General features: G+C 40.6%; 1 protein-coding gene across 1 annotated transcript in view; it reads right to left on the reverse strand.

Moving 5' to 3' along the window:
• Nucleotides 1–9,386: 9,386 nt before the first annotated feature.
• The window catches only part of STK10 (serine/threonine kinase 10), a 118,530-nt gene continuing 110,827 nt past the window's right edge, over nt 9,387–17,089 (reverse strand). Inside the window, exon 19 of the mRNA XM_032403706.1 lies at nt 9,387–11,864. Within this exon, the coding sequence (XP_032259597.1) occupies nt 11,724–11,864 (141 nt within the window). The 3' untranslated portion in view covers nt 9,387–11,723. The remainder of the gene's footprint in view (nt 11,865–17,089) is intronic.

A 17,089-nucleotide genomic window follows, 5' to 3' on the forward strand; every position in this document is an offset into this window, starting at 1 on the left:
TAAAGCAGCTTATGTATTATAGAGGTAATGACTGGTTACAGTATTAGAATTTTCTTAAAAGAAAGGGAATTGGTTAGTGGTTATCTCATATCAGTTTTGGGATCAATTTAAGTTTCACTTATCATTTTCAGAGGCATAAGCAAGAAGTGTCCCATGTCAAGTTAGCCTCACTTTCCTTGCAAAATAAGTTAAGCTTTGCCTGTATGACTAAACTAGTTTTATCTGTCCAGAGAATTTTCAAGTCTGGTCTTTATTTGTGTTTGACTTTAACAATAGTTAGAAAAAATTATTTCTTACGATGAGGACTTTAAAGAGCTACTCCCTTCACAACTTTCAAATATGCAATACAGTATTATTAACTATAGTCTTTGTGCTCTATATTATATCCCCATGACTTATTTATTTTATAATTGGAAGTTTGTGTATTTGACCGCCTTGATCCATTTCATCTAACCCCCATCCGCACCACTGGCAACCACCAATCTGTTCTCTGTATCTGTGAGCTTTGGGTTGTGTTTTGTTGTTTTCCTTTTGTATTGTTTAGATTCCACATATAAGTGAGATCATACAGCATTTGCCTTTGACTTATTTCACTTAGCATAATGTCCTCAAGGTCTATCTCATTGCAAATAGCAAGATTTTATGTTTTTTATGAATGAATAGTACTTCATTATGTGTATACGTGTACACATACTCACATACCACATATTCTTTATCCATTCATTCATCCACTGGTAGACCCTTAGGTTGTTTCCATATCTTGATTATTATAAATAATGCTGTAGTGGACATGGTGGGGTGTATCTTTTTAAGTTAGTGTTTTCATTTCCTTTGGATAAATACCCATAAGTGGAATTGCTGAATCATATGGTAGTATATATTTTTTAAAGGAACCTCCATACTGTTTTCCACAGTGGCAGCACCAATTTACATTCCCACCAACAGTGTACGAGGGTTCCTTTTTCTCCACATCCTAACCAACAGTTGCTGTTTCTTGTCTTTTGATATAATAGCCATTCTAACAGGTATGAGGTGATATCTCATTGTAATTTTTATTTGCATTTCCCTGATGATTAGTGATGTTCATCATATTTTCATATACCTGTTGGCCATCTGTGTGTCTTTGGAAAAATGTCTGTTCAGGTACCCTGCCCATTTTTTTTTTTAAGATTTTATTTATTTATTTGACAGCGACAGAGGGAACACAAGCAGGGGGAGTGGGAGAGGGAGAAGCAGGCTTCCCGCTGAGCAGAGAGCCTGATGTGGGGCTCGATCCCAGGACCCTGGGTTCATGACCTGAGCCGAAGGCAGACGCTTAACGACTGAGCCACCCAGGCGCCTCATCCCTGCCCATTTTTTAATCAGATTGTTTTTTGCTATTGAGTTGTATGAGTTTTTTATATATTTTGGATTTTTAACTCCTTATCATATATGATTTGCAAATATTTTTTTCGTTCAGTAGGGTGCCTTTCATTTTGTTGACAATTTCCTCTGCTGTACAGAAGGTTTGTAGTTTGATGTAATTCCACGAGTTCATTTTTGTTTTTGTTGCCTTTGCTTTTGGTGTCAGGTCCAAAAAATCATCAAGACCAGTGTCAAGGAGTGGACTGCCTATGTTTTCCTCTAAAAGTTTAATGGTTTCAGGTCTTACATTCAAGCCTTCTTATCCATTTTGGGTTAATTTTGTATATAATGTAAGATAGTAATCCAGTTTCATTCTTTTCCTTGTGACTGTTCAGTTTTTCCAGCATCATTTACTGCAGAGACTGTCCTTTTCCCATTGTTATTCTTGGGTCCTTTGTCATAACTTAATTGACCATCTATGTGTGGGCTCTCTATTCTGTTCTGTTGATCTATGTGTCTGTTTTTATGCCAACACCATACTGTTTTGATTGCTTTAGCCTTGTAATATAGTTAGAAATCAGGAACTGTGATGCCTCCAGCTTTTTTCTTTTTTCTCAAGATTGTTGTTGCTGTTCAAAGTCTTTTGTGGTCCCATACAAATTTTAAGGTTGTTGGTTATATTCCTATAAAAAATGATATTGGAATTTTGATAGGGATTATATTAAATCTGTAGATTTCTTTGGGTAGTATGGACATTTTAACAATATTCTTCCAATCCATGAGCATGAAATATCTTTCCATTTATTTGTGTCGTCTTCATTTTCTTTCATCAGTGTCTTATAGATTTCAGTGTATGGGTCTTTTACCTCCTTGGTTCAATTTATTCCTAGGTATTTTATTCTTTTTCATACAATTGTAAATGGGATTGTGTTCTTAATTTCTCTTTCAGATAGTTTGTTATTAGTGTGTAGAAACTTTTTTGCATATTAATTTTATCCTGTAACTTTACTGAATTTATTAGTTCTTTTTTTTTTTTTTTTAAGATTCATTTATTTTTGAGAGAGAGCTGGAGGAGAGGGAGAGAATCTCAAGCAGACTCCCTGCTGAGCACAGAGCCCAGTACCAGGCTCAGTCTCACAACCCCAAGATCATGACCTGAGCCAAAATCAAGAGCCAGAGGCTTAACCAACTGAGCCACCCAGGCGCCCCTTGAATTTATTAGTTCTAATAAGATTTTTTTTTTTTTTTTTGGTGGCATCTTTAGGGTTTTCTACATATAATATCATGTTATCTGCAAATAGTGATCATTTTATTCTTCCTTACCAATTTGGATGCCTTTTATTATTTTTTTCTTGCCTAATTGCTCTAAGAGTTACAGTAATGTTGAAAAAAACTGGCAAGAATGGGCATCCTTCTCTTGTTCCTGATCTTAAAGGCACTGTTAAGTGTGATATTAGCTGTGGGCTTGTCATATTATGACCTTTATATGTTGAGGTATGTTCCCTCTTTTTTGAGAGTTTTTATCATGAAGAGATGTTGAATTTTTCTGTATCTATTCAGATGACCATATGATTTTTATCCTTCATTTTGTTAATGTTGTGTATCTTGATTGATTTGTGGGTATTGCACCATCTTTGCATCCCTAGAATATATCCCACTTGATGGCATATGATCCTTTTCATATATTGTTGAATTTGGTTTGCTAATGTTTTGTTGAGGATTTTTGCATCTGTGTTCATTAGTGATATTGGCCTGTAATTTTCTTTTATTGTGGAATCTTCATCTGGTTTTGATATTAGGGTAATATTTGGCCTCACAACATGATTTTGGAAGTTTTCCCTCCTCTTCTGTTTTTCAGAAGAGTTTGAGAGGATTGGTATTAATTCTTAGGATGGGTAGAATTCACCAGTGAAACCATCTAGTCCTGGACTTTCATTTGTCGGGAGGTTTTTTATTACTGATTCAATCTCCTTACTAGTAATTGATATATTCAGACTTTCTATTTCTTCATGATTCAGTCTTCTAAGGTTGTACGTTTCTAGGAATTTTTCCTTTTAGGTGGTTCATTTTGATGATGTTTGTATTTCTGTGGTATCAGTAATGACTCCTTTTTCTTTTTTTTATTTTATTTGAACCCTTTCTTTTTTTCTTGATGAGTCTAAGCTTAGTTAATGGTTTGCCATTTTTACCTTTTCAAGCTCTTAGTTTCATTGATCTTTTGTATTGGTTTTTTAGTTTCTCTTTCATTCATTTGTACTCTGATCTTTGTTATATCCTACCCTCTACTAACTTTGGGCTCTTCTTTTTCTAGTTCCTTGAGATGTCATTTATTTGAGATCTTTCTTGTTTCTTGATAGAGGCCTTTATTAGTATGAATTACCCTCTTAGAACTACTTTTATCGCATCCCATAAATTTGGGGATATTGTATTTTCATTAGTCTCAAGGTATTTTTTTAATTTCTCTTTTGATATTTTTTCTTTGACCCATTGGTTGTTCAGTAGCATGTGGTATAATCTCTACATAGTTGTGAATTTTCCAGTTTTCTTCTTGTATTGATTTTTAGTTCCATACCATTGCAGTTGGAAAAGGTACTTGATATGATTTTAGTCTCCTTAATTTATTGACTTGTTTTGTGGACTAAACTATGATCTATCCTGGAGAACGTTACATGTGTGCTTGAGAAGAATGCATTGTCTGTTGCTTTTGGATGGAATATTATGTATACATCTATTAAATCTATATGGTCTAACATGTTATTTAAGGCTAATGTTTCTTTATTGAGTTTCTCTCTGGATGATCTATCCATTGATGTAAATGGTACATTAACATCCCCTACTATTATTATTTTGCTATTTCTCCCTTTGGTATGTTTTTTGGTTTTGTTTTAATTCTTCTTTTTTTTCTATTTATTTATTTTAGAGAGAGCTGGGGAAGGTCAGAGGGAGAGAGAATCTTAAGCAGGCTCCATGCCCAGCGCAGAGCCCAATGACCTGAACCGAAATCAAGAGTCAGACACTTAACCAACTGAGCCACCCAGATGCCCCTCCCTTTAGGTATGTTAATATTTCCTTTGTATGTTTTAGTGCTCCTGTGTTGAGTGCATAAATATTTACAAAAGTTATATCTTTTTGTTGAGTTGAGTCCTTTATCATTATGTAATGTCCTTGTCTCTTATTACAATTTTTGTTTTAAAGTGTTTTTTTTTTAAAGATTTTATTTATTTGAAAGAGAGAGAGTGAGCACAAGCAGGGGGAGGGGCAGAGGGAGAAGCAGACTCCCTGCTGAGCAGAGAACCCAACACGGGGCTTGATCCCAGGACCCCAAGATCATGACCTGAGCCGAAGGCAGATGCTTAACTGACTGAGCAACCCAGGTGCCCCTGAAGTGTTTATATATATATATAGCTACCCCAGTTTTATTTTGGTTTCCATTTGTGTGGAACATCCTTTTTTATCCCTCTACTTTCAGTCTGTGTGTGTCCTTACATATGCAGTGAGTTTCTTGTAGGCACCATGTGGATGGGTTTCATTGTTTTTATCCATTCAACTACTCTCTGTCTTTTGATTGGAGAATTTAGTCCTTTTATATTTAAAATAATTATTGATAGGTATGTACCTATTGTCATTTTGTTCATTGTTTCCTGGTTGTTTTGCAGTTTTTGTCTCTTTCTTTATTCTTCTCTTGCTGTCTTCCTTTGGGCTTAATGACTTTATTTAGTGGCATGCTCAGGTTCCTTACTTATTATCTTCTGTGTATCTATTATAGGTATTTGCTTTGTGGTTACCATGAGGCTTGCATATAACATATTCATATATTCATAAGAATCTGTTTTAAATTGATAACAACTTAAGTTTGAATGCATTTTAAAGCTGTGTGTTTTTACTCTCCCCAGCCTATGTTTTATGTTTTTGTTGTCACAATTTTACATTTATCTTGTGTATCACTTGACTAATTATTGTAGTTACAGTTATTTTTACTGCTTATTCTTTAACCTTCATACTAGTTTTACAAGTGATTAATCCACTACATTTACTATATATTTACTTTTCCAGTGAGATCTATTCTTTCATGTTTTCTTGTTACTAATTGGCACCCTTTCTTTTCAGGCTAAAAAGTACATCTAACATTTCTTCTAAGGTTAGGTTAATGATGGTGAAGTCCTTTAGCCTTGCTCATCTAAAAAACTAGCTCTCCTTCGATTCTAAATAATAAGTAGAGTATTCTTGGTTGGAAGATTTTTTTTTTCCTACACTTTGAATGTATCATGCCACTCCCTCTGGTCTGCAATGTTTCTGCTGAAAAATCTGTTCATAGTCTAATGAGGGTTCCTTTGTGCCTAAGAAGTTTTTCTCTTGCTGCTTTTGAGATTCCTCTCCTTGTCTTAAACTTTTGACATTTTAATTATAATATGTCTTGGTGTGTGGGTCATTTTGAGTTTATCTTCTTTGGAACTCTCTGGCTTCCTGGATCTGTATGTCCATTTCTTTCCCCAGGTTAGGGAAGTGTTCAGCCTTTATTTCTTCAAGAAAAATTTCTGCACCTTTCTCTCTTCTCTTTCTGGGACCTCTATAACGCAAATGTTAGTCCATTTGATGTTGTCCTATAAATCCCTTAAGCTATGTTAACTGTTTAAAATTCTTTTTTTCTTTTTGCTGCTCTGACTGGGGAGTTCCACTATTCTGTGTTTGAGTTCACTGATCTTTTTTCTGCTTCATCTAGTTTGCTGTTGAGCCCTTGTAGTGTATTTTTCAGTTGAATTATTGTATTCTTCAGCTCTGTGACTTCTTATTTGGTACTTTCTCGTGTTTTCTGTCCATTTGTTAAAGTTCTCACTGTGTTCATCCATTCTTCTCCCAAGTTGAGTGAGCATCATTCTTCTCCCAAATTGGGTGAGCATCTTTATGACCATTGCTTTGAACTCTTCATCAAGTAAATTACTTACACATTTCATTAAGGTTTTTTCCTGTTTTATCTTATTCTTTTGTTTAGAATATATTCCTCTGTTTCCTGATTTTGCTTGACTCTGTGTTTGTTTCTGTGTATTAAGTGAAACAGCTACCTCTTCCAGTCTTAAAGGAGTAGCCTTGTTTAAGAGATGAGTGTTATTGTTCAGCCTTGTCTAGCTCTTGGTAGGCTCTTGAACCTTTAAGATTCCAAGCAGCCTGTCTTATTTTTAATATAAAGCTCCCATTGTTGGGGGTGTGCCAAGTTCTATCTGCCCTAAAGTGGAGGATCTCAGCACCTAAATTCAGGCTGATTGGAAGCCAGACCTTCAGGTAGCAGCTTTTGAGTATGCAAATATATATAGTACTGTGGGACCACAAGCATGAACCCTGCTAGCCACCAGACTAGGTGATCTGGAGGTGTTCCATAGATGACATTAGCAAAAATCAGGGCTCCAGACAAGTGTATATTCTCCTTTCTGGGAGATACTGGAGAGCTGGAGCAAGGCAGAGGGAGAGCACAAAGGTTGTGTCCCCCAGCCTACATTCCCTGAGAGCACCCCCATAGGCCTCTAGATGTGTGCTAAACCTGGAAGCCTGTGCCTCAGGCAAAAGCTCCAGGACAAACATATACACCTCTTTCACAGAAAGACTAGGGGTGTGTTTCAGTCTACTGTCTGTGCAGTAGTGTTTTGGGGGTAGTAGTCTGCCAAGAACTGATTGTTACAGTCCTGAGGGATGCTGGAACACAACACCTCCCCCAGCCCCCAGATTCAGGCAATCAAGAGGCATCCTGTGGGAAGCAGCCCCCAAAACTGGGGCACCAGACATGATCAGTGCACTGACTACATGTACAAGCTCCCCTTGCAGAGATCCTGGCATTTTGGCCAGCTCCACATTTGTACCCTCTCTAGGATCAGCAAATGCTCTCCGGGTAAAATAACAGAATCATCTCTTTGGCCTTCTGTACTTGCTTCAATCCTGACTTTTTAAGTCTTCACTATCTTATAGATCTCTTGTGCCTTCAAGTAGACATGTTTAATATTTTTGCCCAGCTTTTCTAATTGTCCTCAATTTTAGAGGACTGGTCTGAATTACCTCGTCTGCCATCACTGGAAGTGGAAGTTCTTTCAGTTTTAATTGTCAACACAGTGGTTAATCAGACCTAGTCAACATCTCTGATACCACAGTGGGTTAATATATATCCAGTCTTCAGCCCCCAGACCGCCGCTGCTCCCTTTTCAGACCCTTGCTGGCACAAGGAGCCCAGATAGTATCTCAGTGTTGCAACATGCTGGGGCCTGGGTGTTTAGGGATCAGCTAGAGTCCTATTCCCTGCCCTTATGGAGCCTGCAGTCTGTCCATTCCTTCTTAAAGCCTCCAACCCTTGTAGGCCATTATTCACTTCAGCGTCAACATTATCTCTCCCCAGCTGGTCTGTTGAGTTGCTACTGTCATGATTTCAACTGTCCTACCCCTGAGTAAACTCTTTTCCAGACTTCTTACTGCCCTTGGGTTGGAAAGGGTCAGTCTGAGCCCAGGCATGCCGGTCTGGCCCTGTTCTCTCCAGTCTCATGGCTCATAAACCTCATACCCCAGTCCCTGAATGTGTTTTGGCACATAGTAGTTTGTCCTCCTAGACTCAGTGTCACCACCTCTGGGAGCTCTTTCCTGGTTCTCTGAGGCTGCATCAGCCTGAACAGACACTCTGCTTCTCCGGGTCTGTTTCCTCGGCAGGACAAGTATTTTGAAGGCAATGTCAATGTCTTACTCATTTCAGCATCTCTAGCACATAGTACATAAGAGGTATCAGTTCAAGTGGAATGATCCCATTTCTCAAGTTCCATGTATCCCTTGATGCATTTCTTCACCTGTCTCATGAATCCTTTTTCCTGGGAATTCCAGTCATTTTTCTGTCCCTTAATGGGACGCATGCCAGCTACTGGTCTGCTTGCACCCCCATCTTCCAACACACTGAGTTCACAGACCTATGGGATACCCTGACAGTGGACCGCCACCTGCTGGTCAGTAGGTTTTTAGGACAGTGACAGCTCAGGGCTGCAGACAGAGTAGGGGGTCCTTAATTTTAAGGCATTCGATAAAGAATGTAAAACCCTTCTAAGAATAGTATTTTCAGATCTACAATATAAAGCACATAGATTATAAGTGAAACAGTCATAATGAAATATAGGTATCAAAATGTTAGAAAACATATATTGCTTATAGGTGTGGTATGTATGTATATATAATGCGATACACACATCTCAATCTTATATAACAGGATCTAGTGATTGGTCTAATAACTACTGTTATTTCAAAGTGATGAACAAAAATTTTGAGATGTCTGCACAGCGGTTTTGTGAGATGAAATCCCTGATTTCTACTGCTGACACAGTCCCAAGGCCTGCTTATACTGCTAGAGTTGGTTGCCTACATCCATACAGACAGGAAGTACTGAATTTCAGTTAGAGGTTAGTCAAACTAAAAACCAAATCTTTTCCCATCCAGGTACAAAGACACCATAAATTCTACTCTCTGATCCCTTGTTGGTGATAGGGGAGGTCTGTGGACCCCAGGTTAGGCACCCCTGAATGGGGCTTCAGAGGCATGGCAGAAAAATGCATTTAAATACAGTGACTCTTAGTGTGGAATGGGCAACTGAGAGTAGGAGAGGAGGTGTGGTGGAAACAGCACCTCTAGGTCTGTTTGAATTTCATAGGCATCATTTACCAGTATTGTGAAGTTTGGCCCAACCTTCCCCTTGCTGTGTCCATTTCCTCGTCTATAAAATAGGAATGACAAGGTTTTCCTCACAGGTTGTTAAAAGGATTTAATAAGCTAACATGTGAAAACTCCTGGGGGTCAAATGTTTGATGTTAATGAGAATGTTAATGTTGTTAAATGTCTGTAGAGCGCGCACACACACACACAAACACACACACACATAACTTCTTACAAAACAGAAACCCACCCCAAAGTCTGACTGGCTGTGTGACTCACAGAGATAGTAAACCGTTTCTCACCTGGCAGATGTGGGTAAGTCTGCCCTGCTGTTTCCACCCCGATCTAAGAGAACAACCACAAATGCAAACAGTCTCTCACCCTGTTATTTTATTAGAAGCATATTTACATTCTTGCAGTTAAACTTTGCAGAGAAAATTTTACAAAAGTTTTGTATAAAGTTTTGAAATGACATAAAAATAACTTCTATCCTTTATAAAGGGAAAATATAAGTTAGTTATATTTACTCTGCCAAAAATGGACTGAAAACGAGAAACAGTTCCATCTGTCCCTTACAGAGGAAACATTAGCACAGGGCATGAGGAATACTGTATGGGCCTTCTCACTGATGGGTATGCACGCTGGCTCCATCATGAGGCTGGAGGACCCAACCTGCCCCCATCCAGAAAGGACGGGGGAGCTATCAGGCTTTGGGCAGCAAAGAACAGGGAAGGAGCAACTCCTTGAATAAGATTCAAGAAATCATGTAAATGACAAGCCAAATAGGGGAATGATCAAAGACTTTCATCTGAACCATGGCATTTCACCTTAAATACTCTCACACCCCAGGCTGCAAAAGGCAATATTGTAAACAAAGCCAATATCAGCCCTGCCTGACCATTTGCCAGGGCTGGCCTTGTCTGGTGGAACTCCGTCAATGTTCTGTAATTACACTGCTGGTAGTTCACATTTTCCCAGCACCTGTGCACCAAAAGGAATAGAAGGGGACGATGGTTTCCCTTGTCTCTCATGTGTGAGACGAGAAAACTGTCCCATCTGGGTCAAATACTGAAGCAGACAAGCTGAATGTTCGCTAACTTAAGAGGACCCCTGCCTTCCCACAGCCCCCAGAGCATCTTCACTGTATACATAAGCCTTGGGAACCCCGAGTCCCTTCTTGTTGAGTGGCTGCCCACCCTCCCCAAGATCCAGTTCTAACCAGCGCCACACAAACTTCAAGAGAATTGCTTTAGGACCAAGCATCAAACCTTAAACATTTAGGAGTGAAGGCAAAAGTCCTCCCTGGATCTTAGCCACTCCATCACCAGCAAAATGGTACCCAGACTTAATATATCATCCATATGATTCCTCAAAATCACCTTCAGTTTTGTTTTAGAGCAGGTATCTTCCTATAGAAGCCATTCATTTATATTTGTTTCAAGTCAGAAATCAAAGTGAACAAAGTTTTCTTTGTAGATAAACTGAATGCCTGTTTGAGCATGACTTTTACTAGGTTATCTACATCCTGCAGCCTGTGGGAATCAGAATCTGTTGGAGGCCAGCTGAGTAACCCCAAGGCCCAGGATTCCATCTGAGACACAGAAGCTTTGCATCCGCTGTGTTGCTGGGGGCAGGAAGCATTACATTTCATCCTCAACAGAAATCCCAGTGACCGCCAGCCGGTGTCTCCAGTGTAAGGCCGGACTCCTGCTAGGAGAGGCAGAGGGAAGCAGCCTTCCCATATCACCTGCAGACAGGATGGGCAGGTGTGAGACAGCAGAAGCCTAGGCACAGTCTTGTGTGGTGCGGAATTGACCCCTGAACACAGGAGCCTGTGGGGGCCAAAGGGAATCACAGACTGGCAGCTCAGCCGGTACCATTTATGCCAGCACCCGGCACACTTCACACCAGTGGCTTCCCTGCACACGGTCAGTGGCACAGGCTCACGCAGTGAATGTGTTTCAACCCACCTGGCACAAGAGGCCTAGGGCAGAGGCAAGCCTGGGTAATGCCAGGGGGCCAAGCCCTATGTATGTGTATGCAGATGTGTGCAGGTAAGGCGGGGCGCACAAGATGGCACGAAACACCCAAGACCAGCAGAATGAACAGTTCAGGCTCTCCTCCATCCCACTGTTGTAGATATGGCCTTGTCTCAAGAGAAAAGCAAATCGGGGGTTACTGGAAGGATGAGGGCACCCCCTGAGCAGCTGGCTGCAGGGTGGGCTTCACTAGGAACCAAAAGGGCTGCTAAGAGTCATGGTTTTTGTCTGATACTAGAAGGAATGGCTGAAAAGCTGGCAAGAATCACAATATGGACAAACTCATCGTAACCAGCGGCAGCACTTTGTGCCCATAGACAGCAAAACCGGTGTTCTGGCAAACAAGAGGGCCTCAAGGCTGCAGAACACCATTCCTCCTGGACCCTGACCCCACTAGCAGCCCAGATCACTGACAACTTGAAGAGATGTGGGGCTCAAACAGGACATACATTAGGATCAGGCCACACATAATAAAACCTCGCCCTCTATAAGTGAGCGAGAATTAAGGAACACTAGGATGGGTCTGTTGGGCACAGCTGGGGTAGCACAAGGCAACGGGCTGGATTCAAGTTGTCATGGAAGCAAGAGGGAAGGGGGGTCCTGAGTTACTTGTTCACAGAGGATGGGTGGGCCTTGGAAGCCCCCCACCCTGCCAGCCACAGCCCCAGCTGGCTGTTAAGAAGTATCCACAGAGCTGTAGGGGAAGAACTTGGTGGTCTTATTTGGGGTGGTAGGGTTCAGGCATTCTGTCTCCTCATTGATTTTGAAGAACATCTCCTGTTCTCGCTTCTTCTGGTTCAGATCTTCTTCCAGAGCCTAGGACAGAAAGAGGGCAGACAGAGCTCAGTCAGATCACATAGGACAGGTCTCCCTATTATAGGACCCCCACCAAAGTGGCCTTCTCTGGAAACTCGCCCACCCTCCGGGCCTTCAGTGCATAGTAACTTAGTCTTCCCTCTTTCCTTTCCCAGAGCCGGTCACCCAGAAGATAGGTACCACCTCTTGCTTCCTTCTGCCACAAGCATACAGGAGTTTGCTGTGGGCCAAGGGCTATAGTTTGGTGAATGCCAACTCACTGTGGGGAGAGGGGGGCAGATGCCAGTCTCCTGGCAGGAAAACAGCCAAATGAATGGAGAAAGACCCAAGGTAGAAAATGGACAGATTTAACAGCAGGAGGCAGGGAAGTGGGGGGTGGGAGTTGGTGGGGGCAGAAATGTCCAAGTACATAGTGTTCCTAATGAGAGCACTGCCCCACAGAGGTCATCCAGGGCATTGTTTTTAAAATAATGTGCCTTCACACCACCCCGAGATTCTGATTCTGAAAATTTGTGGTAGGTGTGGTAGGACAGGGGTTCTGTGTGTAATAAAAACACAAGCAGAGTGTCTAGTTGACCATTACTGCAGGAGCTTCCCTGGGGCACATGCAAGTTTATCTAGATAAAGTGGATCCTACCAGAAAAATGTCTTGAGGGGTCTCCAATAATAGGCATTCAATTAAAAAGGGAAGCAAAGTGTACTGGAAAGAACATGAGCTTTAAAGTCATACTGAATTCAGCTTTCTTATTACCAGCTGTGTGGCCTTCACATGTCACCTTTCTTCCTGTGTAAAATGGCAATATCACTACCTATCTAGCAGGGCTGTTGTGAGGATTAAACTAAAAACTAATGCGTCATAATTACGGAGTACTTCCTACATGTCAGGTGTTATGCTAAGTGCATTACATCTTATTCAGTCTTCACCCTATGAGACAGATACTATTATTTCCATCTTATAGGTGGAGAAACTGAAGCTCAGAGGGCTTAGATCACTTGCCCCTGGTTACTCAGCTAGCTAGGGACATAGCCAAGATGGGAACCTACCTCTAACTTCAGAGTTAAAGCTCTGAAACACTGTGGTCCACCATCTGCAAAGCTGGGCACACACCCGGGACGCTCAGGAAATGTGGCTTCATTATTAAGCATCTGACCATCAGCCCAATTTCTTTATTTTCACTAAGAAGTAACTATGTTCACAGGATTTGACCAGCCTTCTATTATGTGTCTTTTTTTTTTTTTTTAAAGATTTATTTGTTTGAGAGAAAGACAGAGAATGAGCAGGGGGAGGGGCAGAAGAAGAGGGAGACAAGCAGATTCCCCATTGAGCAGGGAGCCTGATGTGGAGCTTGAGCCCAGGACCCTATGACCAGAACTGAAATCAAGAGTCGGACACTTAACCAACTGAGGCACCCAGGTGCCCCCTATTATGTGTCTCTTTTTAAGACTGTTCTTCAGATGCCCTGAAATAGTCTCAACAAATAATTACCAGATCCTCCCTTATGCTCTTATTCCTTTAGTAGTACTAAATTCTAGTGAGTTCTCTATACTTCAAGGGGAGATGGGGAAGGGACACTGGATCACAATACCAATCTTTCCAATCTGTTATAGGATGTCCATGTGAAGGCAGGCAAGGTATTTGAAGTCATGCCTCATCTTGGACTTGACTGATACGAAATTTCTGGTAATTCACACAGATTCTTGGCTCAAGTCTCCTTTGCTGGATGTATTAATATTAAAGTATTTGTGATAAGCAAACATTATATATAAGCAAGATAAAAGTAGTACTGTTTAAGCTTTTGTAACAGAAGTTACAAGATCCAGTGCCTGTGGGAGGCAGCCAAATGAACTGAATAAGTGAAGACAGCTAGGTGTGAGGCAGTGAGGAGTGGTGGGGATTGTGGTGAGGTGAAGAGCACATGCTATGTCTGAAGAAGGTGGTTTCTTCTTAGCCCCAGCTGATGTCTGTCATGTGGTATGACAAACCCAGTGTTGCTAGAGCTCCTGGGTTTTCAAAAGAAACTGAAACTGAGGATTTTTACGTAAAATTTCCTTACACAGACATTCCTTGCAGATATTGTGGGTTTGGTTCCAGACTACCTCAATAAAGCAAATATCACAATAAAGTAAGTCGAATGAATTTATTTCCTAGTGCATATAAAAATCATGTTTACCAAAACAAGTTATGTTTATAGCATAGTATAGTCTTAAATGTGCAACAGCATGGTCTAAAAAAAAATGTACATACCATAATTAAAATGTACTTTATTGCTAAAAAATGCTTACCATCATCCGAGTTTTTAGCAATTCATAATGTTTTTGCTGGTGAAGGGTCTTGCCTCAGGCTTGATGGCTGCTGACTGAACAAGGTAGTTGCTGAAGGTTGGGGTGGCTGTGGCAATTTTTTTTATTATTGAAGTTGACATACATGACATACATACATTGACATACAATGTTTATATTACTTTCAGGTGTACAACATAGTGATTCGACAATGCTGTACATTATGCTATGTTCGCCATGGTAAGTGTAGTTATTTCTTAATTTTTATTATTGAAGTTCACATACAAGGCAGTTTCTTAAAATAAGACAACAGTGAAGTTTGCCACATCGACTGACTCTTCCTTTCACAAACATTCTCTGTAGCATGTGATGCCATCTGCCAGCATTTTACCCACAGAACTTCTTTCAAAATTAGAGTCAGTCCTCTCAAACCCTGCCTCTGTCTTATCAACTAACCTTGCGATATTTCCAAATTCTTTGTCATTTCAATAATCTTCACCGGGAGTAGATTCCATCTCAAGAAACCACTTTCTTTGTTCATCCATAGGAAGCACCTCCTCATCCATTTAAGTTTTGTCCTGAGATTGCAGTATTTCAGCCACACCTTCAGGCTCCACTTCTAGTTCTTGTTGTCTTGCTGTTTCCACCACATCTGCAGTTATTTTCTCCACTGAAGTCCTGAACACCTCAAAGTCATCCATGACGGTTGGAATCATCTTCTTTCCAAACTCCTGTTCATGTTGATATCTTGACCTTTTCTCATGAATCATGAATGTACTTAATGGCATCTAGAATGGTGAATCCTTTCTAGAAGGTTTTTGACTTACTTTGCCTAAATCCATCAGAAGAATTACTGTCTATGGCAGCTATAGCCTCACGAAATGTATTTCTTAAATAATGACACTTGAAAGTCAAAATTACTCTTGACCCATGGGCTGCAGAATGGATATTGTGTTAGCAAGCATGAAAACACTGATCTTTTAAAACAACAACAACATCATTAGGGGTGCCTGGATGGCTTAGTCAGTTAAGTGTCCGGACTCTTGGTTTCAGCTCAGGTTATGATCTCAGGGTCGTGAGATCGAGCCCCACGTTGAGCTCTGTGCTGGGCGTGGAGCCTGCTTAAGATTCTCTCTCTCTCTCTCTCTCCCTTTGCACCCCCCACCCCTGCTCACACATGCTCATGCTCTCTCTCTCTCTCAAAAACAAAAAACCATCAATCATGTTGTACATCTCCATCAGAGCTCTTGGGTGACCAGGTGCACTGCCAATGAGCAGTAGGTCTCAACAGTAGGCTTAAAATAGTAAACCATACTGTGAATGGATATGCTGTCATCAAGGCTTTGCTGTTCCATTTAGAGAACAAAGGCAGAGTAGATTTAGCATAATTCTTAAGGGCCCTAGGATTTTTGGAATGGTAAATGAGCATTGGCTTCAACTTAAAGTCACCAGTTGCACTAGCCCGTAACGAGAGTCAGCCTGTCCTTTGAAGCTCTGAAGGCAGGCACTGACTTCTCCTCTCCAGCTATAAACTCTTCTTCTAACAGAAGGCTGTTATATTGAAAATCTGTTATTTAGTGTAGCCAGTGTCATGAATTAGCTACATCTTCTGGATACCTTGCTGCAGCTTCTACATCAGCACTAGCTACTTCACCTTGCACTTTTCTGTTCTGGAGACGGCTCCTTCCATTAAGCCTCATGAACCAACTCTGCTAACTTCAAACTCTTCTTCTGCAGCTTCCTCACCTCTCAGTCTTCACAGAACTGAAGACAGGTAGGGCCTTGCGCTGGATTAGGTCTTGGCTTAAGGGAATTTGTGGCTGGTTTGATCTACAAAAATTTTCTCCATTTCAGCAATAAGGCTGTTTGGCTTTCTTATCATTCATGTATTCACTAGAGTAGCACTTGTAATTTCCTTCAAAACTTTTCCTTTGCGTTCACAACTTGACTATAACTGTTTGGTGCAAGAGGCCAGATTTTGGCCTATCTCAATTTTCAACATTGCCTTCCTCACTAAGCCTAATCATTTCTAGCTTTTGATTTAAAGTGAGAGCCGTGCAACTCTTCCTTTCACTTGAGCACTGCGAGGCCACTGTAGGGTTATTAACTGGCATAATTTCGATATTATTGTGTCTCATGGAATGATGCCTGAGCAGAAAGGGAGAGAGCCAGGGGAATGGCCAGTCAATGGAGCAGTCAGTAGATACACACCAATTGGCCATCTTATTGTTTTTTCCTAAAGTGTATTTTATGATTTATTTTATCGAAGTATAGTTGACACACAATGTTACATTAGTTTCAAGTGTACAACACAGTGATTTGACAAGTCTATATATTATGCTATGCTCACCGCAAGTGTAACTACCATCTGTCACCACATAATGCTATTATAATACTCTTGACTATGTTCCCAATGCTGCAACTTTTATCCCTGTGACTTATTCATTCTACAACTGGAAGCTTGTATCTCCCACTCCCCTTCACCCATTTTTGTCCATCCCCTCACCCCTCTCCTCTCTGGCAACCATCAGTTCTCTACACTTAATGGGTTTGTTTCTGCTTTTTGTCTACTCTGTTCTGTTTAGATTCCACATATAAGTGAAACATACCATATTTTTCTTTCTGTGTCTGACTTATTTCACTTAGCATAATACCCTCACGTTGTCTGAAATGGCAAAAATCTCATTTTTCATGGCTAAGTAATATTCCAGTGTGTGTGTGTATCACGTCTTCTTTATGCATTCATCGATTGATGGACACTTGGGTTACTTCCCTATCTTGACTATTGTAAATAATGCTGCAATAAATATAGGGGTGCATGTATCTTTTCAAATTAATGTTTTTGTTTTGTTTTCTAAATACCCAATAGTGGAATTACTGGAGCATATGCTATTTCTAATTTTTTGAGGAACCTCCATACTGTTTCCCACAGTGGCTGCACCAAC

Source organism: Phoca vitulina, unplaced genomic scaffold, assembly GCF_004348235.1.
Source record: "Phoca vitulina isolate PV1807 unplaced genomic scaffold, GSC_HSeal_1.0 scaffold6, whole genome shotgun sequence".
In the NCBI taxonomy this organism is placed as follows: domain Eukaryota; kingdom Metazoa; phylum Chordata; class Mammalia; order Carnivora; family Phocidae; genus Phoca; species Phoca vitulina.